Here is a 24,903-nt window from a genome sequence, read left to right as displayed (position 1 = left end):
AGCGAAAATTAATTCCAGCTAAAATGTATTTTACAGTATCCTATGGGTTTTCTTCAGTCATTGACAGCTTATAGGCCATCCTAAATTTGTGGTGGTTGGTTTGGTGGCATTCAACCCGGCTTCAACCATCATTTGAATTATAAAACATTTATATAATTTATAAAAATTCTTATCTTTATGAAATACACAGTACTTCTGTCATAACAAACCTGCTCACTTCATCTTCATAAGTCACAATGGCAGTTGAATACAACCAGCCAATTAACAAGCTTAGTGCACATTGGAACGTTTTCAAAGGATGTTAATGCACAGTGCATTGTTGATTGGCTGTTTGGATTTAACTGCTATTGACATTTAGAAATATACCATAGTAAGTTATCCAGGTAAGGGCCCATGCCTGGGTAAACGCCAGACTTACTTAATTACACTGCCTATGTCTACGAATTTACGTTTTTTTATTTATTTAAATTACATTATTACAAAAATAATAACAATTGATTACAGCTTATGAAAGTACCCCTTGCCGACCCTCATTGAACTATGTAGGACTATGCTATATGAGTACAAAAGTACTAAAGTTTTTTGGGTTTACTACACTGAAGCCGAGAAGAATATGTGGTGATATGATCTACATATTCAAGATTCTAAATGATATTAGATGTAAACAGCGTGGCAGTCCCACCACAGTGCTTCGATTTGCGGCCACACTGGTCTGACACCACCACGGTGATTAGCAAGACCAACACAGTGCTTTTTTCATTGTTCATCCAGTGCACTGTATTACGAAAATAAAGTACGAAATATGTAGCTATTGTTTCAGTCTCTCAGCATTGTTTTACTCGACTGCCACTATGATTAAACAGTTCCTGTAAATGGGTGTTAACCTCCACGTGTCAGGCAGGGTCAGGATTAATTGGTAATTTACAAAAGTGCCCAAAAGAAAAGTGTTTATAACAACACTGTGTGAAGCGATGCTTCTAATGTTAATAAATATGTGCCACTTTGTTCTTGAAAATGTATGCGTGGGTGTAAATGTGCTTTAGTCATTGCTAATGACACTCAATTCTCTATTATTATGCAAATGATATGCAAATTAGTTATTCCTGGGGAGAACACTGCTGTAACCTGTCCATTGTGAGGACAGGTAAATACAAACACTGTTATAAGCTGTTGAAAAGTCATGTGAGACTGGATATCAGAAAATAAGGTTTTCAAAAAAAACAAGTGGAATGCATGGCAAGAGTTTCTTTTGTACCCCCCATTCCTAACCCTAACACTCACTCCCAGTCACCAAATTCATTTGTATATGCGCCCTCTAGATAACTATAAATGTCCTTAGAAGAGCATGTACAATTAAATGGGGAGTGCTGGAGGGTAGGGGTAGGGTTAGGGATGGGGGGTACAAAAGGAACTCTTTCCGAATGCATTGCCTGCTGATTTTGTGAACGATTGTATTGTCAACTAACTTAAATTTGACACATTACGGTGCCACCAACATGATTTAATGTGTGTGTGTTTTTTTTTTTTATATTTTTACGATAATTATCACGTATTCAACTAAACTAAATCTCAGAGACGGTCATGACTTCATGATGGATGTGTTTGTTTTGTTTTTTCCCATAGTGGAGTTGTGTATACCAAAATGCCAGTGATAACATGTAGAGGTATGTAGACATAAATAACAGTTGCTATACCGACAAACAAAAAATATCTAAAGCATTACTTTTTATAGTCTTTAACCCCCCAAATTAAGTTCCTGTTCGACACAAATTCGAAATAGTCATTATTTAATAGCTTACCTCTCGCTCAAAATGAAATTACGTTGCACAACACTTCAGTGTTAAAGTCCCAGTAGTGTATATCGGTCTGTTTTTTCCCGGACTTTCGAGTTTCATATCCGTCCGACAAGAATTGTGACACTCCACTATAAGTCCAGTGTTTACAAGGCCGCCATTTTGAATACATAAGATTTTTACATGCCCGATAATCGCAAGTAAAATTGTTTAAACATAATCGGATCATGTGGTTAATAACATTGTATTTCCGTAAAGAACACACAATACGTAAATGACGTTTTGGGCAACTCGTGATCACACAAATTCACGGAAGAGCAACGTGAGCAAAATATTGTTATCAAACCACTATGAACACGCGAGAGTTTGCGAGATTTATGATTACCTTGTTCTCGGTGTTTTTTTGTCGCGAGGAATCACGGTACGATCGTAAACATAAAACTGGCATTAAATGACCCCAAATTGTTTGTACTTGAAGGCTGTCGGTGACCAATACACAACAAATACATTCAATGTCGAGGTCACTACATCGTACTCGTATTTGCGATTTTGGAAATCTACTATATTGCTCGAAAAAGTTGCTTAATTGACTGAAGTCGGAAATGGGGTAAGGTTGTTGTCTGTAACAGCAGACGAACAAGAAACAACGCAACGGCGAATTTTTGAAGATGACCTCGCGACGTAGAAAACAAAATGCCCCTCGCAGGTCTGCTAGTACCATTGGTGATCAAGGTAGTACTCTTAAGTTTTATCATTACTTCTATTTGGGTCAGTTTTGATTGTAAAAAACGGCGCATTTGTCGTGTTTTGAATTCATCAATATGGGGAAATTTCGACTGCTTGGTCATTGACAGCGCCCAAAATGGCGAAAATGCTAGTTAATATCCGTATGACAGCAGTATAAAGTGGTTTCAGTGGCAACATAGGCAACTCAATGACTCGTTAATGTTGACAGTGTTCTCCCTGTCGTGATTTTATGTTATTTCGAGTGTAACAGCGCTTGGAAACAATGTAGCGAATATGTATGTAAAGTGGGACGTCGATGTCTGCCATTTGTTTATTGTGGTCCCATTATTATCAAACAAGTTGCACAGTTAAAATTGAATGGGCGGCGGAGGGCTCGTGTCAAGTTGTGAGAGAATTATACAGGTCCATACAACACACATTTTAAGTGACATATGTCTGTCTCATTCTTTTAGTAATTTTTTTTGTAATAAACAGCTTTAAATTTAATGAAATATACTCAACAGTTCATACTGTGCATTTCATGAAGGCATGAATTTGTTTTATGACATTTATCAAATATTCATGAAACAATTACCCTGGAAGATCCTTGCACTTCATTTAATCCAAAAAAGAATCTTCCATTGACTATAGAAGCCATTTGGTAAGGCTGATTACCCATTTTTTTTAGGGTCAGTTTTTGTTGGTTTCCATCAGTTACTGGCAGATTTACTTGGATGCGGGCTAAACGCTAGCCTGGTAACCTCCTAAATACATGGTGATTAGTCTTGTGTTGTTCAACAGTCATTGATATACACATAAAAACAAGTTCAGGCCTTCATGAAATGCATAATAGCAATAATGTTACTGTGTTTGTATAGAGGTCTTCACTTTCTTCTACACTGATCAAAATAACTTTGGTCAAAAATTTAAAATCACAGATTGTACTTTCACTAAAGTTCTTAAAAATAGTGGGCTTATAATTCATACACTCCTTGCCACAGTAATTTTTAACTGTGCATGGTCTAAATTAAATTCACAATTGTAATTCTATTTATACTTGTTTTTATTTAGTGCCCAGCGTTTTCAACTCATGTGTTTTAGGGGGGTGGATGTTTACCCGAGCACCCCCTCGAAAAAGAGTGCAAATGTCAATTTTGGTTTACCATGTGACAGATTGAGAAGAATATTTCGTTTTTTGGGGAAAATAAAATTACGAAATTTGTTGCGTCGTCATTGATTTCAACAATACTTTTACAATCAAGAAACAGTCTGTTGGAACACGGTAAAGGTCAAAATCTTCATCATTATCGTCATTGTCAAGTGTGTTCCATCATACACAAACTCTTGATGCAAAGCATTTTCCACTATGTTGTTTTCTTGCACAATTTGACCTGCTGCACTTTATTATCAAAATTGGACGCGAATTCCCTTGAATCGCCAATTAGGTTCAAACTTGGTTCACAGCCAGTTGTGTTCTAGCACATCAAAGTTAATCTGTGTCACGATAGTCACTATCTAGGATGGTCAACTAGCAGCCATTTTGTCTATCGAAAACTGGGAATGATTTCAATATTTTGCACAGACCAACTCATGCCTGAGACGTAGGCTCCATGCCGGTCTCCGTGCTGTGCGTTGAAGAATGGACGCATTGAATCACCAGCGGTGCCTGCATCAAATATGCATTGTAACCAAAGTGATACTCTACAAAATAGTTAGACCAACTGTAGTTTTTGTTCAGTACTAGGCCACATACCAAAGACAATCTTAGCAAGTAGGAACTGAGGAAAGGCTACCAAAAATTGCATCAGCAATTCTTCGCGATCAGGAAAAATGTCACTATCCCGGGGTGTGGACATCCAGGTATTTTCACCACCTGACAACCATCATGGTGAAAACTAAGGCCGAAAACTCTCAGAAAACTGTATTTTGGGATAGTGGGTGTGACTCCCCTGAACAGTGCAACATGTATAAATTTGGTTGCTCAGGATTACCTCAAAGCCGAGTTTGTGCTGTTTTCTTGACTTTAACTGTCAAGGGTCCTGAACATGAAAAATTGCCAAAAAATAGGGATGGGCGATTGCCCGGACATGCCCCTGCAAAAAAAAAAAAAAAAAAAAAAAATGTCAAATGAAGACATGCAACGAAAATAAATGAACAATATGCAGCATTAAAACAAGAAATAATTTATTGCTTAGAATGTGACAAATAAACCAGAAATAATAAAAATCGACAGTGAAGAATCATTTGAATTGAATTTCCCCGCCGACAAACATGCCCAATACGCTTGAACTCAAAATAAATTAAAATGTCATGAGTTAAACTGCGTAAATTTATTTCCGGTTTTGACAAATACCGGATCAACAGCCATACAAGATCAATAATAATTTACACAGTAAAATAACGAAAGTTCATAGTTGTTTGAAAAAAAACACACATCTCAGATCTCTATTTGTACGTTCATTGTTATCTTCATAAAAGTCAAAACCCTCAACTTCCAAGTCACTGTCGCGATCAAACAAAATCCCTACAGCTTCGTCTTGAAGATCCTCGATGTCGTTCCACACAATTTGAACGTAGCACATTTAATCCACGGATTTCGCTGTCTGTCAGCTCAGCACTTTTAATTCATGTCTAATCAGAATAAAGATACAAGAAAAATGAGATCGCGGCAAATGACTCGCACGATGCTTTTGTTTACCGTGCAGCAATCATCTTTAACCTTTAAGCATTCGAGGTATAACACGAAACTACCAGAAAAGACCCCCTGGGCGTATGTCCGAATATGACCTTAACTTCTTTATTGTATCAAAATTGGGGGAAATTATATTTTGAAAGGTCATTATCAGGAATATGATTTGAGTGGTTGAATCAAGAACAAGAAACGATTTTGAGAAAAAAAGGTGCCAGTGGCCATTACATGTATCACACAGTAAGAGAGTTTATTGTCATGTTTTGTAAACAATATCTCGGTTCATTCTCGCTGTATGTCTGGATAATAATACACACCCACCCAATCATTCTCTCATGGTACAGTTTATCTTATTTAGGATTTGGTGCCCTGATACAATTCCGTTTTTATTTCGCAATAGTTTGAATGTCAGATTTGTGGTGCTAAATGTGTATGATTGCAGAACGTTTTTTTTCTTGCCTAAAGGCATTCGGCCAATCAAAAATCATAATATACGCAGCGATGAGGTGATTATTTTCACTTTTTTCTTGATTTTTCAAAAATTTATAAAACAGTTACTTTAGACCTTGATACATCATCCCAGGTTTACAAATTTCGAAATTGCGAAATAACGTTGCTTAAATTAGTGTTTTAAAACGCTAGCAGAAAAGACTACAACTGCCGTTTCGTGGATATTTGCATAATGTTTATCTTTGGAATGGTTTAAATGATAACATCTTATCTGTATACTCTGCTGTTGACGATTCTGATATAACGGGTGATAAGCTTCCCGTCGCAAACAATGCATGTTTATCTAACGTCCATTGTCAGCATTATTGTCAGTCGAGACTTCATCGGAGAAACATGGTCATACAGTTCGGGCATACAATACACATTTCGCCCAACCTTCCGCTTTTACATCGATCGCTTATCGCTTAATTTTCGACCATGCGATCTTGTCCGACCAGAAACCGTCCGCATTTTAATCGCGTTTTTTTTTTCGCTGGCTCGCTCATTGAAACACCAACCGCTCGCCCAAACACTGATCACTGGCACATGAGTGGTCGAAATGGTGGTTTTGATAGTAAAGTGTGAATATACAACTAGTATTAACTATTATTAAATTCTGAACGACACTTCAAATCTAATAGTTGTATGACACTTGTATCGTGAATTTAAGCAACTGTTTTGGGTGCTTGTTCCAGATGTAATATTTTAAATTATTTTAATGAGACAGTTACGTGAAAAAAGCATAGGTAACTCATTTTGACAGATCAGAGAAACGATAAAATATTAATGATTAATTCCAAAAATAACGATACCACTGAATCCACATCGGTCGGTCTGGTAAAATTTGACATTCAATTTTCAAAAATAAGTCACGATCATTGAATGAATTTAGTCTATACCGTATATGTATCGTAAAAGTGTTCCCACAAAAAATATTTTCGACTAAAAATGGCCACATGCCCTGAAAAAATCAAACAGAGCTTGACATGTATGAATAATTTATTAAGCTTAAAAAACGTGTCAAATTTAGTTATAGCCATAAATATTTGGTGGCCAGTCGATGAACAATTCGAAACTCAGGATTCACACGGAAGTCACCTAGGGCTGAAAATCATCGACCCTACTCTGGTTTACTTATTTCCCAACTTGCAGAGAAAACTGATTCGCCGTGGACTCTAATGTATCTCAGTCTTGTATTTTCTTTTTGAACTGAGGTCAAATTCCATTCGTTTGTCAAAATATACCGATGTTTTTCAGCTAATAATTTTGAAGCCAGTCACAGCACAAAAACACTATGTGAATCGACGCCGGGAGTTGGATGGTACGAGGACCCTTCACTTAGCGTCAAATATGCTTTATTACAACATCATTGATTACCTGAAAGTCACATGATCGAAGCACGACCTGGGTCACAGAACCATATTTGTCTGTATTATCAACAGGACCTCGCAAAAGAACCACACCCACATTTTCAATCTTTTTTTAGCGCGGAAGTTGCCAACAAATGTGAATTTCATGGATTCGAATAAAATAACGCAAACGATTGATAAGAATGATTATTAATATTTTCCCGGATGCTCTTCAAATTTTTTTTTTTTTTATTTCAAGGTAAGAAATGGCTAGTTGAAGTTGCATCGTCTTCAATGCGGCTGTTTCACCGCCAAGAACCGCGAAGAACTCTAGCTCAGTTTTATTAGATCTCTTATCAGAGACACTTGAAGGATTAGCTTGTTAGTAAACTGTCAGCGTGTACAGTGGGACAGTAATGTTTGTCAGAGGAATATCCCTTGTTTGTTTGCATAACAATGGAAACCCGAACGTTCCTGGAGTATGGACTCAAATGCCAGCAGTTTTCTTCATTTTTCACGCTCGAGCTTGAAATTATTCATTATCTGACACTCTTTATGAGTTCTATGATATCAGTGGTTAATATGTTTGGCCATTTTTAGTATATATTTATAATATTGCAGCAAATCTACAGTGTTTTATTAACACTGTTAATAACAACTGTTTTTTGCGTTTTTCTCGAGTTGAAGTTTTGATTGAGTACGACTCATTGGGACCGGCGTTCGTTCGGACTAGGACATTCATACTCGCAGTTATCGTTCAAAAGATAATGATGGTGTGAAATATGTCTGGGTTTTTAAAGAAAATGTCACAGAATAATAGTCTGTTAAAGGTGCCAAGTATGAAATAATTTGGGGACAAAAAAACAAACCTGCATAGAAATCGGAATAATAGGTTTTTTGATTACCGTGGACACATTTCAATGGACTTGATTACGGACAATGCATGACGTAAATTTCACCAGAAAATTTCACAGTGTGCTCTCGCAATCGCGGACTTTGTCATTTTTACAAGGTTCACCATTTTTTATGTCACGTGATAATTATTTAAACAATGACTGTCCAGTTTGTGCGAACTTGTACCTCTATACTTAGTCTTTTGAAATATATAAGCTAAATTACTGTTCTGAACGAGACAACAGACAGAGAATGTTTTATTCGAAAAACCCTTCTCGCTACCTTAACATATGACCCCAGTTTGACCCCAAAGACGCACTTATAGAATAATTTTCAGATATTTAAAAAAAAAAACTTTCATAAATTGATTTGCCAAACTAAATCATGCTAACTTTCTTGAAAATAGCATACCGTACTCGACCACATGCCCGGTCAAGCGCCCACCCCCCACTTTTGCGCAATTTTTATATTCGGGGTCACATTCGGCAAAACGCCCACCCTTTCAAAATGCCACTAATTTAAAACTTGGTCTTTGATCATTGCTTAATGAATACTGGTCATCGTTTTTATATCATGATACAGTACTACGGTAACCGTGCGTAAATTACGCTTCGACAATGACCTGTTAATAAAAGTAAAATGCAGTAAATATTTCATGCCGTATTCAGTTTACCGATAAAAATTGCTTGTTACCATTTTTTTTAAAAAACCATGTCGTTTTATTCGCTGAAATCAATCACTTCCGCATTGCGTTACCCGAGAGTCTTCGAGAATGTCCGAAGAATTGCATCAGTACCACACAGCATTTTGATTGGATAATAACAGACTTGACCCATTAGGTCAAAGGACGTTGATGCAGGTCAAATGCAAATACATCATGGCAGAAAGTGCTTTTTTATCGAGAGTTTACGTACGATCCGACACATTTGTCAGTGACGATAATGATGAAGATTTTGACTGTGTTCCAACAGACTCAAATATTTTTAATCTCTTAAATTCGGGTGGTACGTAATTAATTTAATATTGTAATAAAATGGCATATTTCTGATTCTTCAGTGTGAGAGTCGATGACGATGCACCTAATTTCATAATTTTATTCCCTCTCAATCTATCACACGGTGAATTAAAATTGTCAGTTTCACTTTTTTCCGAGGAGGTGCTCGGTTAAGCGCCCACCTCTAAAAAATCCAGATTTTATGAATACCCTGGGCGCAGTCGCGGTCAAGTACGGTAAAAATATGGTAATTTCAACCTTCGAAGAAACCATCCTGATTGCGTTGATAAACAGGCTTGAAAATCATTGCTGTAACTTAATTCATCAACTTTTTCTAGGAGTTTATGTTTTAACATTTAAAAAAAACTTGAACCCAGAATGGTATGAATTTTTTCAATTGCGCAGAATGATGGGCAAGGAAGATGGCACGGCATGATGGCGCAACTAGGTGGAGCACAATGCTTATTTTGGAAAATGTGCAGGTGCATTCTGATGATTCAGAGTACCGATTTTGAAGAATACAACACAGAATGATGGTGCGACTAGGGGGCACACAATGTTTATTTTGGGAAATGCAATGGACCATTCCGGTGGTGCAGACTACCGATTTTGAGCCTCACACATACCACTGTGTTTGCCTGGTGCTATGAAATTTATGTGAGTTTTTCTTGTAAAAGCACTCCAAGGACTAGCATACTTAACATAAATAAAATCTTTTTTTAGATTAAGCATATTGTCGACATACATCTATACAGGGTGTAAAACACCTGTATGCAAGGGGAAACCCCCAACTAAATATCTAAACATAAGGGCGTGAGCTTATACTCAGAGAAGAGCTTATGACCGGGGAAGTACAGTATGTACAATGGAAATCCCTTCCCATAATGCATTGCAAATATGCACAGTCGTATATTGCTCAGTAGTGCAAAATTTGAATTCTGCTCTACCTACCTCAATGTAATATGAAACATGTACTCTGACATTATTATACCCAAGACATGCACAAATTTCAAAGTTATCCTACTTTTAACTCAAGTAAAGGGGGCAGGGGAACATCTGGGGCTACATGAAAAACCTTTAATTTATTTTAACAACAAGAAGAAGTTCCTAATCAGCAAGTTGTAACAAGATAGCCATGATAGTAATTGTCTTATTGTTGTAGGAATTGTGTCTTTTTAACAATAATTGTCTTTTAAGCGTAACCGTGTTCTCACTAGAAAAAGTTATGCCGGCTTAAGTTGTACTCAGTAATTAAAAAGCTAAAAATTGTATAGTCTTTCATACTTACCAGTATTTATCGTGAGAGGCATAACTATTGTGACCACTGATTTGGGCCATGTAAAATATATAGTACATGTAGCTTTAAGTAACATAAATGTTCTGCTTTTCCCCCCAGATGAAACAGATGGAGGAGAGACGCCTCGAAAACGTACACGTTTCTTGAGTAGTGTTACCACAAGATCACAGACTAAGACAAAGCCAACACGATCTACATTGAAGACTAAAAGGAGTCTGAAAATGAAACTGAAAACAAAATTGAAATCAAAGAAAGCTGCTAAAGAAAAGGCAGCAAAAGCAAAGGTATGCTAGAAACAGACTGGTATTTAATAGTATTATTGTAATTTGAGAGCCATTTGTTCTGCAAGGACTGTGCCCAAGAAACAGGTACAGGAAAATGCTAAAAATGTATAGCACGTCATAACACACAAGTTCTTCACAGAGGTATATCACTGATCTATGGATTTTGAATCAAAATATGTAATTTTTGTAAAAAATTAGGCTGAAAATGATGTTTTTGCTAGTTGTCAGTAATGCATTGATCATTTTCATTCAAACCTCATGTATAGGTAATGTACATTACATTACATATGTTGATAGACACAATTACACAATTAAAGTTTATCAAAGGGGTCTCTTTGGGTAAAAATTTGTCGTTTTTGATCAAAAATAGGGTGAAAATGATGTTTTTGCATTTTCTCTGCAATTCACACATAGCGTATTTATCCAGGTGTAAGCCCAGGGTCCTGAACATGGAAAATAGCCAAAAAATAGGGGTGTGCGTTTGCCAGGAGATCCCCGGCAAAAAACCCCGAAAATTGACAACACGCAGATCGAACTGCGGCAGGGAATAGAACAGCAAATGAAAACAATATGAACAATATGCAACATCAGAACTAAAACAAAATTAATGTATTGCTTATAATGTGACAAAGAAACCAGAAATAATAAAAATCGACAGTGAGGAATCATTTGAATTAGAATTTTCCCGCCGACAAACACACCCAATACGCGTGAACTCAAAATGAATTAAAATGTCATGGGTTAAACTGCGTAAAATGATTTCCGGTCTCGACAAATTACGAATCAACTGTCATACAAGATCAATAATAATTTACAAATTTACACAGTAAAAATTATAAAAATTCATAGCTGTTTGAAAAAACTTCTCAGATCTTTATTTGTACGTTCATTGCCATCTTTGTCAAACTCAAAACCCTCAAAGTCCAAGTCGGTGTCACTGTAGCCGTCGAATAAAATCCCTACAACTTATTCCTAAAGTTCGTTGATATCGTCCCACACAATTTGTACTTTTAATCCACGGATTTTGCAGTCTGTCAGCTTGGCACTTTTCATTCGTGTCTAATCACAATAAAGAGTCAAGAAAAATTGGGTCGATCTGCTGCGATGGCACACGATGCTTTTGTTTACAGTCTGGCAATCATCTTTGACCTTTATGCATCTGCTTTACTGATTGGCTTAAAATGACATCACTACTAGTATTTCATCATAAAGGTCATATCGTGACATTGCTTTCTTATCAGACTCGACAATTATCAATCACGGTGAAAGTTATCATTCAGCAAGTTCCGGCGGTTGGAATGTCTCACTATATGGATATCGCGGAGGGCTTGAAATAGGAAGTTTTTTTTTATCCAACGACAGAAGAATAGTTTTCATGACAGAAATGCAATAGCGGTGATGAAAGATGGTAAACAAGTTGGCAGTCTTCGGCGTGAAATTGCAAAATTGCTGGCCCCAGTTATGGATTTGCAAGCTGCTAGCAAATATTTTATAAAGCCAAAATAACGTGATTTCAACCACTCTCCCAGGTACGGGTTGCTACAATATTGCAACATTGGTTTCATTGTCGATGACGCTAAAGCCGAACGAGTGCGACACTTGCTTAGCGGCTCTCCTTATACGATTTGCTTGAATCGTTTCTAAGGAAGCACAAACCAAACGGCCGACCCTTTTTAGGCCCACGACATATTTCAAAAAGAGAACTACCATTTCTGCTTTAATATATATTTTTATAGACTTGCTGACTGTTATGATTCTGAAAAAAATCAGCGGTGAACGCGCTGCCCTGAAGGCAAAAAGCTGTCCCAGCTATTTTGCGTTCACCCCTTGTTTTACGCAATTAACAATTATATTTAAAGAATTTTTATAAGCATCACGACAGACTTCAAGAAAGTCAACTGTTAATACAACCACAGTCAACGAATAGAAAATAGTTTTTTGTTATTTTTTTGTGTAGAAAAAGACCCCCTGGGCGTGTGCCCGGATATGACCTCAACTTCTTTATTGTGTCAAAAGTGGGGGGTGGGCGTTTGTCCAGGCATGGGCTCTTACTCGAATAAATACGGTATATAATACTCAGTACATTACATATATGGATAGACACAATTACACATTGAAAGTTTATTAGGAGTGTCTTTTTTTGGGTCAAAATAATGACTGGTGGCCAACTGGTGGCCATTTTGTTTATGAATGCAGTTTTAGATCCATATCTCAGAAGTGCTCTGACCATTCATGTTCAAATTTTATATATTCCTTAAACTTGATAACACATAGACTATGTAATGCAATTGCTTGTTTCTGCTAAATTCTTTTTATAACTGAATAAAATGCACAAATAAGTTTAATACTTGATTACAATAAAATTAAAAGGGCTGCACATGCACATTATTTCCCCCCTGAAATCCAATTAAAGATTGTTTTTTGTTCAATTACCTATATTTAAACCTGGTCAACAAACATTATATATCATTAAATTCATATGCACTTTACTTTGTTTTCTGATCTGATGAATTTGTTGAATGTTGATTTTTTTTTTTAATGATTACTTGTCTGACACCAATTCTTGGAGCTTGCTAAACTGATTTCAAGCAAACTTGGTAGGACGAGTTTCCACTATGACATTGTCAGTGTTTGTATTATTTCTTACAATCGTTTCAATCATTCTTGACTGAAACAGCAGTAAGTTCTGTAACATTCATTTCATTACCTTTTAGATAAAAGAAGAACAGGGCAGGCCATCAGATAAACCAAAAGGTAGAATACTGAACTTAGACCAAATAAGAAAGCTGTCTGATACTACTCTTCTGAAAAAGTTTGCAGAACATAGAATTGATAAAGTAAACAAAAAGTCTGATAAAATACCAGCTGAGCACATGTATATCTGCAAGTTGTTGCCTGATAATTGCTGTAAAGTTGTGAAAGGAGTTGATAGAATTGCCAAACATGATATGAAAAGACATTTACTAGCCCATATTGGAGAGTTACTTACACTGAGTGCTACAGGTGAGTACAAATAAATTTAATTATATCACTGTAATCAAAACATACCATAAATACTACTTATTTTTCAAACATTACAGTCAAATTTATGTTTTCTTATTCTCTGATGCCTATTCAAGAATACCGTGTTTGGTACTGTGAATGGTTTCAACAATGGACTTCTATCACCATGAAAAGTGTTAAATACTTCTGTTCATTAATGTTTCACTTATCTTCCAAGAATTACTAATTCCTGTTTAAAGTAAAAATTATCCTGTTTTTCCACTAATATCCATGCTAGAAGGACATACTTAAACATTGATCTAAAACACTTCTGTGTTACACTCGCTAATATCAATACTTTCTGCAATACCACTAATCATTCTATCTTGTTATTAACTAGCTTGACCTATCTCTACTATTCCACGTAAAAGTGAGCGTAGTCCCTTATTATCAGATGCGCCCATCTCACAAGGTCATAGGGTTCAAACTGTGTGAATATTTAATTAAATATGGTTGCGTTATTTTTAACAAACGTCCTGCTCATGTGAATTCACATTGGTTTCTTTAACATTAAGTTAGACCTCTGAAACAAACTTGTATCAACTTCATGTTAAACTGAGCGTAGCTTTCATTACATCACCGGCATTCCATGGTTTGTTCCCACGCTTACTTTTAAAGGTGAGCGCACTCAAGCTTTCCATTGTTTGGCTTCACGCTTACTTTTGAAAACTGAGACGCTCAATTACCGCGCTCAACTACCACATAGATCCCTATTTACATACATGCTGTGTCGGATGAGTATGGTAAGTCATCTATCGCCCTCAAAGAAAACTTTGTTTTGTTCACCTAAATTCTGTATCATTTGAAAATGTTACAGGCTTAATTATGGAATGCATTACAGTTGGCATTCTTACTTTATAAATAGTGCAACTTATTTAAGGTAGAGATGCAGTTTATTTGGCTTGCTTTTTAATTGAGTAATTAGACAATGAAGATCGTATTATATATCCAACATGTTATATATTTTCTGAAAGCTTATTATACAAACTTTGTAAAATTTGTCTTTATTTTAAATATCCAGAATGCGTTTTTGATTTTGGGTCAAAAATATGCTTTTTTGGACAAAAGTGGTTTTAAAAAAATTAGCTTAAAAACTTCAAGTCCGTTTGTGGGTAAAATTACATCACTGGATACCTTGGTATACTACTAATTCCAATGCGTCCACTCATCTCTCTAACGGCTTTCAAAGTCGCACAGCATGACCTCAAAGTTCACTCTTTTCTGTTTTTGCATAATTTATATATCCATGTTAATTGCGGACTTGTTATTTTTGTTCCACTCGCCGTAATAAACTGTCCGGCCGCATTTTGAAGGGGGAACACCTTGTCAATAATGTGTGAAAATTTCGAGCCAAATGGCCAAAGCGTCTATTAGCTATTTTAATTTAAAACTCAAGAATTCACCAAAAATAGAAGACGAGAAAAAGGCTAATTTGCATATTTGCGTGTTAAACCGGGAATTACTGCTTTGTCATACTTTGTCATACTTTCTAGACTATTGAAAATGAAAGTTAACGTATAGACATAGACATTTTATGTAAAATCGTTGGACCAGAACAACTGCTCTTGAATATATAAACCAGAAATACGTCATCCATACCAGTGTTTTGATGGGGTCGGTAAAAACACGTGGCAATGGCCAGTAAATATGACGTCATCTTATGAATTATTAAACAGGGGGCAGTCCTAGGAAGGTGACCTTTTATCACGATCAAAACATCATGGCTTCTCTTCGATGTATTTTCAATAAAAAGTCTACGAGTATTTCAGAGCCTATGGTTTACCGTGAAGAGTACAAAGTGGGATATTAAATTATTTATCCTTGATGATTTTTATGTAGTATTGAGAACCAACTCCAGGAAGCGAACGCACAATAATGAATAATCGCGTAATCCTAGAATCGAAACTCGAGACACAGAAGTTTTGTTCATCGTTTCCAATCCCATTTTTCCCACTGCAACATATTTGTTAAAAGAAATATTTGAATTCTGTTCGTTTTTTAAGAAGGCATTTATATATTTTTTTCCGATTTTGGCAACGCCCTTTTCAGGGACAATCAGCGCACGGATGTACGTACAAAACAAGTTTTAAAATTTCGACCGGTTTTAAATAATTAGTGTTGGAAATCTGACATGTTTTAAGATTGCAAAATTAAGGTGCATTTTCGAGCGATCAAATTTTTCTGAATAGAAATCGGCAAATGAAAATGGAATGTCCGTCAAATTGACGTAAACTTCCCCATTTTTTACGGAAAAAGCAAAGGTCGTAGCAGAGTTGCAGGCTAAAAAACTCAAAAATCAAAACAAAATCATCAATCAGTAAGTATTATGACAAGGAAAACAAAACATCAGACGAGGAGAAGCGGTCAGCGCGTCAAAAGAGTTGTTACCGAAATGTATCAAGTTACCTCTCTCTGTGATTTATTTTTCATTGAAATTATTTGGTTGTTTTCAATTAATTTTAGCGTACCTCTGCAATTTATTTTAGCATTGTCAGTTGTTTGCTTCATTGAATTAAACGGAGTTCGTCCGGTTGCAAACAAAGCTGTCTCGCACCACCTAGCAAAACTTGCGAATGATCGAAGTACAGGTACCTATTGGACAAAAGATACACAAAAGTTTGTATCTCCCCGACCCAGTGCAATATATCCGGTTAGAATCAAAGCTCACGTGCCCCTTATTTGAGGGACCAGATTCTGCCGTAAATTCGGGACGGGATTTAAAAATAAAGTATAATGGGACTTTTAAGGTGTATTTTGACGTCATTTTCTAAGTTTTACCGTAGTCATTGACGCCTATTCAAGAGTATGATGTTTATTGTGACTAGCGTGAATGGGTAAGCTTCGTTTCGACAATGAGCAGCTATCACTGTAAACAATGTTAAATTATTCTTCACATGCTCAGTTTATTTTTTGAGAACAATTATTTAAAAATAAAATCTCTCAGTCAATCAGAAACTCGGATTCATGCCTTCAAGGAAAGTCATGTTTGGACGCTCACATCGATTTTGTTTTTCATTCGATGGGCTGATGCCTTCAGTGTAGCTTTTGCCTCTTCCGACATAGAAATCATCTGAATCTTCTTTCTACCTCTCTTTCTTTTTACACCACGCATAATGTAATGATAAAAATTAGGAAAAAACGCTGAGGAAATATAATGTTTGGTTTGCTAGCGAGCGAGAACTGATTTGAGATTAGTTGCACATGCACGTAATTGAATGAACTATGACCCGTACAATCTCGATTTGCATATTGTCAATCAAAGGTCCTGTTATTTGGTTACTCATGCAAATTAGGCAATTGGACATAAACATTGCCACGTGTGAGTGTTTTTTATTTTTAACCAGAAAATAAACAGCAATTTTAACGGTGTTCCAATAAGAATTCATTGGTAAAATTTTCACAGAATGTTCTTTAGATAAAAATCTATATAAAAAACGAAAAAAACTTTTTTTGATTGAAATTCACAAATAAACTGCATCTCTACCTTAATTTGCATCTAAAGTCCAAAAGTGGTGATTTGTTGTCATTTTTTTAAGTTACATAAGCTTGTTAATTTATTTTTAGAAATAACTCTTATTAATTTTAAGATTCCTTCAATCACTTAGGTTCTAATTATTGCACATGTTGTTATACCGGTAATTATAGTATTTCGACAAATGGAAATGGAATAAACATTTTTTCTGTTTTCTCTTAACTTGTTCAAATTAATAATATGCTTGGCTTTTCTAGAACCTGCCAACGCAAATAAATTGGAATTTACAAGTATTGAGGATGGCTCAGGCATGGTTAGAGAAGGAGAGAGTACACTGAAAGGTATGGTACTGTTTGTTAGAAACAGTCTGATTTCCACACACTTAATTTTACATATGTGCCACCTCAAATAAAAAAAAGGTAACTTTGTTCATTGAAAAAATCCCATACCATTTGCACTCAGAATAGATAAGAATATATTCATCTGTCTAAATGTATTTCAAACCAAACACGCAACTTTTGCTGATAGATCCCACAGTTTGCACATACCATAGTGTTGCATATGCTTATGTGACAGAGGAGTGTCTATGGACAAAACCATGGTCATAATTTAGTGATACATACAGTAAATGCAATTTTTTTTATGTATTCTTCTACTAGGGATGTGATATTTGGATTGTCAAATATAATTCTACTACTAAATCTACTAATAGCAATAAATTGATTCTAATCTCAGCAGAGTACAGTGTCAAAATGTTAATGTCATTTGCATGTTATAGCTATGCACTGATAAACAGAAATATCTAGATTATATTATTACATACACTTATTTGTTGTTACTAATCTAGGACAAAACCCTGACCCACCCATCCAACCAGACTCAAATACTTCAAGCAGTGAAGATTATGAAGACAGAACTTTTGAGCCAAATCCAGATGCTTCTACATATTTGGTACCTGTGTTACAAAAACCAGTAACTATAGAACTACCAAAGTCAGCTGATATGCAAAGATCTAGTTTTACTGTGATAAAATCGTCAGAAGGATTAAATGAAGTTGTTTTATTGCCAAAGGGACAGTTCATTAACCTGACTACCATGGCAGATAGTTCTGACAATAGCAATCCCCTTGCTAAAGGTATTCTTTTAGCAGATAAAGTGCCTAATATCAAGAAGGACACAGTTGCAGGTTCACTACAAAGACAGAGATATGTTCCAAACATTCTCAGAAGAAGCAGGAGGTCAAGTCAGAGTAGTCCTTCTAAAAAGTCAACATCTGGCATTGAAAGTAGATTGACCTTGTCTGAATTTGCCCAGATAGTAACCGAGGAAGCAGGTTACAGCGATGAAATTGCCTCAGCTGCATACCATGATGATCACAATTATACAATAGTACAAAAGAAACCACAAGTACCGGAACTTATGAACACTGATGCTGAAGGAAAACCAGTCAGACCTGAAACATCAAGTCAGTACATTGAAATGGATAGCCCTCCAAATTACTATGAAGGTGGTCTTGCAGCTGATGGTAACGCTAAACTGAATCCAGAACAACAGCAGCAACAACAACAGATGCAGATGAATAGCTTGTCAAGGGCTAAACCCACCAGAATTAAAATGTCTGAAGTGATGAGAAATGCTAAAACAGAGGTTGAAAAATCAGATGAAGATGCACAAAGTAAACAAGTTAGGGTAAGTCTGCTTATAGTAAATATATTTCATTGGAAATTTTCCAACTGTATTGCCAAGTATGTTGTGCTTGTATATATTGAGAATGTTGGATGAAAAAAAGGTTAATTGATCACACAACTTGACAACAGGTGGTTAAGTTTCATTTCGAGATTCACAAAATGACACAGTCCCCATCGATAATTTTTCAAAGTGATCTCTTATGAGCTAAACAGTGGACATCTTAAAAAAAAGGGTTGTTTAAAGAAAAATAATTTCATGCAATTACAAAAGAAAACAATGGCTTTGGTTGGCATGGTTAGTATGATTTATTTAGTAGTGTTATGTTCTTACGGTTGTATGATCGCTGATACAACAATTTATGTCTTTACTGTCTATTATGACTGACATATTTATATTGAATGAATGTCTGTCAAGGCATGTCAGAGGTATGACCCTGGAACAGCATTCATTGAAACAAAAATGGCCACCAGTCAGAGACTTGGAAGCTAACCTGAAAAAAAAGAATGTTAAGTATCAATGTCTCAGTATGTTCAATGTACATACCAGTATTGTCAATGCACGAAAAAGTTTTAGTTCCATAACTGCAGAAATGTTTTTGATTTTGCTGAATGTTTAGAACTAAACTAGCTGCAATTCAACCATCTTGAGTTTAATCATGAAGCAAATGCACGTGCTTATGTATGATATGAAGTATGTGTGAAGTTTGAAGGTGATCAATCAAAGCATGTCAGGGATATGATCCTGGAGCAGCATTTGTTAAAACAAAATGGTGACCAATTGGTCACTTTGAATCCAATCTGAGGAAAACAAATGACATGCACCAAAGACCCATTATGTTAATGAACAAGTTTGAATGAAATATGTCCATACACAAACAAGATTCAGTGTCAATATGCCTTAAATGCTTGATTTGAGCGAATTCTAAGCACAAAAAAAGCCATCATTCGGCTAGCTTGAATTGGATCATGAAACAAATGCATGTGCTTATGTGTGATATGATGCATGTGTGAATTTTGAATGTGATTTGTCAAAGCATGTCAGAGATATGACACTGGAACTATATTTGTGATCAACCATTTTGAATCAAATATGGAATGGCAAAAATGCTTGATTTTGATGAATCAAACAAATTTACGTGCATACATGTATGTATGACAAGATGTATATATAAAGTATATATAAACATGATCAGAGATATGGCTCTGAAACAGTGCTCATTCAAACAAAATGGTCGCTAATGAAAATATTTTATTAATAGTTTTAAAATTCAACAGAAAAAGTAACATTTTGTACTAAAACTACTCCAAGAATAATTAGTGTTTTTGTTTGAGTCTATGCCAGTGTATTATACAGGTGATGGTACCAAAGTCCTTCTTACAGCTTGTCATACTTTACATTTTGCACGCTTCAGTGTGTGCAGTGACTTGTTAGCAAGAACCATTTGTTCACACCTGAAGATTATATAGCGGCTTTGTTTGTTGCTGTCTTTATTAAATATACATGTATAATAAAACAACTCACAGGCAATGTTGTTACACAAGATTGCAAGCTAGTGTTGATCAGTGAGCTACGTTTGTTATCAAAACATTTGCATGCTGGCAAAAATGTAAACAAATGATGTCACAGTGTGATGGCATATAGGCAATCACAACTTCACGATCATGCATATCTGATGATAAATTATTGAATTTTTTTTATTCAGTTGAAAGCTTTGGAAATATTGAAGAGTATGAGAAAAAGAAGAGCTAGGCTAGATGATGGCAATGGTAAAGGTCAATTTGAGTGTGAAATTTGTGGTAAATTATATACTGCTGGGGCCACTCTCACAGCACATTACAGAAGTCACGCAGGTAAGTTTGAATGAGTTTGTCTTCACACCATCACCCCTAAATTTTCAGCAGCAAGAGAAATGATGTCTACCGGTATTTACAATTTCAGCAAACTTAAAAAATAGTATTTCGCGAAATAATTCCTGTGCCACTATTAACAATGTGCATTTTGAAGAATTGTTTAAAATGCTTATCTAGAATATATCTGAAGTTGGTTATTTAGCTTGCAATTGGCTGACAGCTTGGGAATTAAGTAAATTATTAGTTTAAATTCTGCAATGTGAAAGTTTGTTCCTGCTGCAATATGAATTCATGTGGAATGGGCATGACCTCCAGTCAGTGCCAACAAGTCTGAAAAACCAATTGTAATAGGTAGTCAAAATTCAAGCTATTAGCCAAGTCACAAGTCAGTTTGAATGCTGCCCAATACTACTGACACTTACTGGATTTTTGAAATGATATTGAATTACGAAATCCAAGTTGATCAGACAGCCCATTCCGGCACAGTTAGAAGGGACTCTACTGTTTATAGATAAAATAAATACCTTATACACTGTATCAGTATTTTTAATTGCACATATACTGACCAGATGCCAGGCAAAAATTGTTTTTATCTTATCCAGCATAGATGAAAAGGCAAGGTATGTGAGGGGAAAACGTCTGGCGTTGTTGTTGTCATTGTTGACTCAGTCATAAAACTTTTTTTTGTGGTATGAAACAGTTTTTATCCAAATTTCAAATTTTGATATTATATTAACCAGTTTGGGATCTCAGCCATGTTTGATTATCGTACATGTTCCATGTATAGTTTTCAAAATATTTATTAAATTTCACTACTTCTTGTGGTTACAAGAACTCAATTTTTATCTGATCATTTTCAAAATTGGTAATCTTATCAATCACTATGTCAACTAAAGACTTTTTCAATTTCAAATTTTCAAGATATGGGGTAAAATTTGACTGAAATAAAACATTTTTAGAATTAGAAATAAGCGGGCTGAATGAAGACATTTATACTGCTGATAATGAGAACTAGATGTTAGCAATTTGTCAATTAGATCAGTGTAGTAAATCACTGATATGTATAAATCCAAAAAGTAACAAGTGCACTTGTTTCCCAACTTTTTCAAATCTGGCTAGTATTTTATTTTGCTTAAATGTACTCTTTGATGCGTTGCTATTGACTAACTATTATTTTTTAGGAACTTTTATACAATTCAAGTTGTATTATTCTATGAGGAACATAGAACTGACCTGGTTAGTTCTTCATTGAAAGCAGTGTATATTAGTTATCTAATTTACAAAAACTAGTAATTTTTTTGTTCTACAGATATAAAAAAAAACATTCATCAGACTTTAATGCAACTGCCATTTTGAAACATAATGAAGTGGAGAAAAACTAAATTCCATACACTTCAAAATCAGAGGCCATGAAAGCCATTGCCTAGATACCCCATCAGTGCTTTGGTGTTCTTCCACAGAATCAGATATGTCCTTCAAAATTAGTGAGTCATCAAAATACATATGTTTCCTGCAGAAACAAGTTTGGCTATCACTTTTTGAACTGAAACCTTATCAGTAGAATCAAAATATCAATGAAAGGTAGATAGGTTCCTGAGAAACAAGTTATTGTTTTGTGAATTTTTACTATGTTTCTAAATTGTAATTTTCCAATCTTTCAATGCAGGCATCAAGCCGTTCCAGTGTCAAATTTGCAAGGCTTCGTTTACACGCCTACACAGTCTCAACTATCACATGATGATACATAACAGCCAAAGTCGATTCACATGTGAATTCTGCAGTCGTAAGTTCCGACATCCCAGTCATTTTAAAGAACATTTGAGACGTCATACTGGAGAGGCACCTTTTGCTTGTTGTGATTGCCCAAGAAGATTCAAAACCAGAAATACTTACAAACGTCACCTGAGATCCAAGCATGGGAAAGTACTGACAGCCAAAGGAATCACAACGATGGAAGGTGTACCTGTAGCAATGCCTGTAACAGTTCCTGCTCTTCCTATTGTTACCAGTATCAAAAGTGAAGTAGTTGTTTATGATGAAGAAGAGGAGGAAGAAGATAATGATGATGAAGAGAAAGAACAGGGAGATGAGTTTGTGGAGCTTGAAGTTGTTGGTGAGGATAATGAGCAAGGAGAAAGAGATGAAGGCCATGTGATTGAAACAATGGGAAGTCATTTGCAGAAAATAGAAGAGCACAATGAAGAGATAGCAGAGAGTGTGTGCACTTAATTAAAAGAATATCTATTGTGTAGAGTGGAATAGTTTACTGCCATAATTGCTGCCTGTGGGTCTTTATTGGTCTTGCACTGTGCAAAGTGGAGATCAAAGAAGTTTTGTCAGGGAAAGATTCATCAATGTTAGTAAAACATAAACTGTACTTAAACTTAATTGTCATAATTTTAAAAATTGAAATGCACAAAACAAGTGTACCAATCAACTATTTCTTAACGTCTGTCGCAAAATGTTTTTTTTTTTGTATAATCCTCTTATCCATTCCATATCACAAATTCAGTTTGTTTATCTGAATAACAATGATTGAATCTTGCATATTTCATATCTAAATTATTAAGGATTCGAATTTATCTAAATACCATAGTCAATGTGACTTCAGATTACGTTTTTTAAAGACATATACAGCTACCTAATATAAAAAACTAGGACTCTTTTATTTATGCATTTTAATAGCAACTTGATAACTTATTAGTACTAGCATCAGATGTTGATATTTTCTGACAATCAGCTGTACATTTGCTCTAAAATTCCTATAATGTTATGTGTACATACGTGAAGGTGATGGCTATTATATATTTTTCATTCAACTTCTCCAAATATGACTTTGTCTTTCTCTAATCATGTTAAAGCTGTATACAATGAGTAGGCAGTTGAAATTTAAAAATTGCATATTTTTGTTTGTCTGCATTGAACAATTTCACAGAGTATTTATCAGATTTGACTACGATGAATATATCTTTTATTAGTTTCTTGGAGTTTGTCATAACTAACATCCCCATTACTCGTATATATGCACTATGACATAAAAAGATATGTCAAAATACAAGTTAGTATACACATTTAGTATTTAAACTGGAAAAAAAATTAGCCTTCAGAACACTACTCGTCATATGTAAAGAAACAAATCTACCAACAAACTCTACTGTGTCATCTTTTATAGTGAATTCTCGTTCTCAATCACATTCTTTTTTGGGGGGCGGGGTTATAGTAGTAACTTGCAATCTGTTTTTCCTTCATTACTTATAATTTTGTACATATGAATTTTGTTGGTATATACAATAGCATCAAATATTTAGCAACAATTGTACAAGTGCCTGCTATACCCCTATCTTGATATGATTTTATACTTTTACATTTTAGTTTGACTGTCACTTTGACTGTTGTGCATTCCAGAAAGATATTTTATATTTGTGATATATTCCACCCAGGAGAGATTTTACATAAGAGCAAAGAAGCTGCATGATATAAAGGGATGTAAAGCAATTTGTTTTGGAAATTACTCCTATTGTTTTTTCATTATTACAAATGAAAACAATTTATGAGGCATGGAACATTATTCCCAGCTCGGACATTTAACACATACACACTTGTTTTCATTTCGTGATTTGATTCAAGATGGCGGAATGGCATCCATTTTAGTCCTATGGATTCATTAAAATCAAAAACCGAATCTCTATGTTCATAAATTTGTTCCATGATCCAATTCAAGATAGCCAAACTGTGTTCGTTCACTAAAAACTAATCATCATTTCTGTCATTTCAGAACCTGATATGGTGGCAAATAGACATACATTGAAGTACCATGGTGCATATTGTTTTTGTTTTTAAGCAGTTGATTTAATTCAAAATGGCCAACTGGTGACCATTTTGTTTAAAGCAGATGCTGTTCCACAGTCATTTCTGACATGCCTTTATACCGATCATGATCAAACTTCTCAATGCATACCTTACTACATCATGACACACACATGCAACTGTTTACTATTGCTCAACAAAGACTGTGTTATATCAATGACTTGTCTTATTTAGCAATTACAATTTTGTTTTAAGTGTATCTGTATTTGTTACTACTTTTTCTTTCCTTAGATTGTTCTGAAAATACTGAGAATAAAATAACGAAACTACAGTCATATATCTGTGCATTCTTCTCAGCTTGTATATTTAGTCTATGGTTGACGATAATATGGTCATGTGGATGTATTGCTCTATGATTACCTCGGACTGGGCACAGGAAAGGGTGCAAAGCATTTATGTCTCCATGTAGAGTGCAAGCAGGATAAACCTGCAAGTTGTCAAATCTGTGTTTTGGAACAAAATATTCTT

General features: G+C 35.3%; 2 protein-coding genes across 6 annotated transcripts in view; one reads left to right on the top strand and one right to left on the bottom strand.

The window, feature by feature from the left end:
- LOC100370721 (EH domain-binding protein 1-like) overlaps nt 1-2,146 on the bottom strand; it is a 79,025-nt gene extending 76,879 nt beyond the window's left edge. For 3 of the 4 annotated variants that reach the window (XM_085491985.1, XM_085491991.1, XM_085491988.1), the window contains exon 1: nt 1,800-2,146. The gene's annotated coding sequence lies outside the window, so the exon portion shown is untranslated. The remainder of the gene's footprint in view (nt 1-1,799) is intronic. The other variant, XM_085491997.1, reaches the window with a different exon arrangement.
- A 74-nt stretch (nt 2,147-2,220) lies between these two features.
- On the top strand, nt 2,221-24,712 carry LOC100370567 (uncharacterized). 2 transcript variants are annotated; one of them, XM_078011840.2, is made up of 7 exons: nt 2,221-2,525; nt 10,331-10,515; nt 13,230-13,518; nt 17,287-17,370; nt 17,877-18,718; nt 20,421-20,568; nt 22,235-24,712. In XM_078011840.2, the coding sequence occupies exons 1-7, from the start codon at nt 2,462-2,464 to the stop codon at nt 22,795-22,797; spliced, it is 2,175 nt and encodes a 724-aa protein (XP_077867966.1). In that variant the 5' UTR covers nt 2,221-2,461; the 3' UTR covers nt 22,798-24,712. The 2 variants fall into 2 exon arrangements, with proteins under 2 accessions (XP_077867966.1, XP_085348101.1); XM_085491975.1 differs by lacking the exon at nt 17,287-17,370 and having other exon boundaries at nt 2,222-2,525.
- The last annotated feature ends 191 nt before the right edge of the window (nt 24,713-24,903 follow it).

Source organism: Saccoglossus kowalevskii, chromosome 2 (assembly GCF_978046115.1).
Source record: "Saccoglossus kowalevskii chromosome 2, keSacKowa6.1, whole genome shotgun sequence".
In the NCBI taxonomy this organism is placed as follows: Eukaryota; Metazoa; Hemichordata; class Enteropneusta; family Harrimaniidae; genus Saccoglossus; species Saccoglossus kowalevskii.
The sequence above is the reverse complement of the archived record's forward strand: the minus strand, read 5'-3'. Positions and strand labels throughout refer to the sequence as shown.

What these genes read in the sequence shown, in the direction of transcription:
- LOC100370567 (XM_078011840.2), top strand. Translation starts at nt 2,462, where the DNA reads ATGACCTCGCGACGTAGAAAACAAAATGCCCCTCGCAGGTCTGCTAGT. An exon ending in ACTTACACTGAGTGCTACAG is followed by an intron (nt 13,519 to 17,286) that starts GTGAGTACAAAT and finishes TGGCTTTTCTAG; the next exon opens with AACCTGCCAACGCAAATAAA. An exon ending in CACAAAGTAAACAAGTTAGG is followed by an intron (nt 18,719 to 20,420) that starts GTAAGTCTGCTT and finishes TTTTTTATTCAG; the next exon opens with TTGAAAGCTTTGGAAATATT.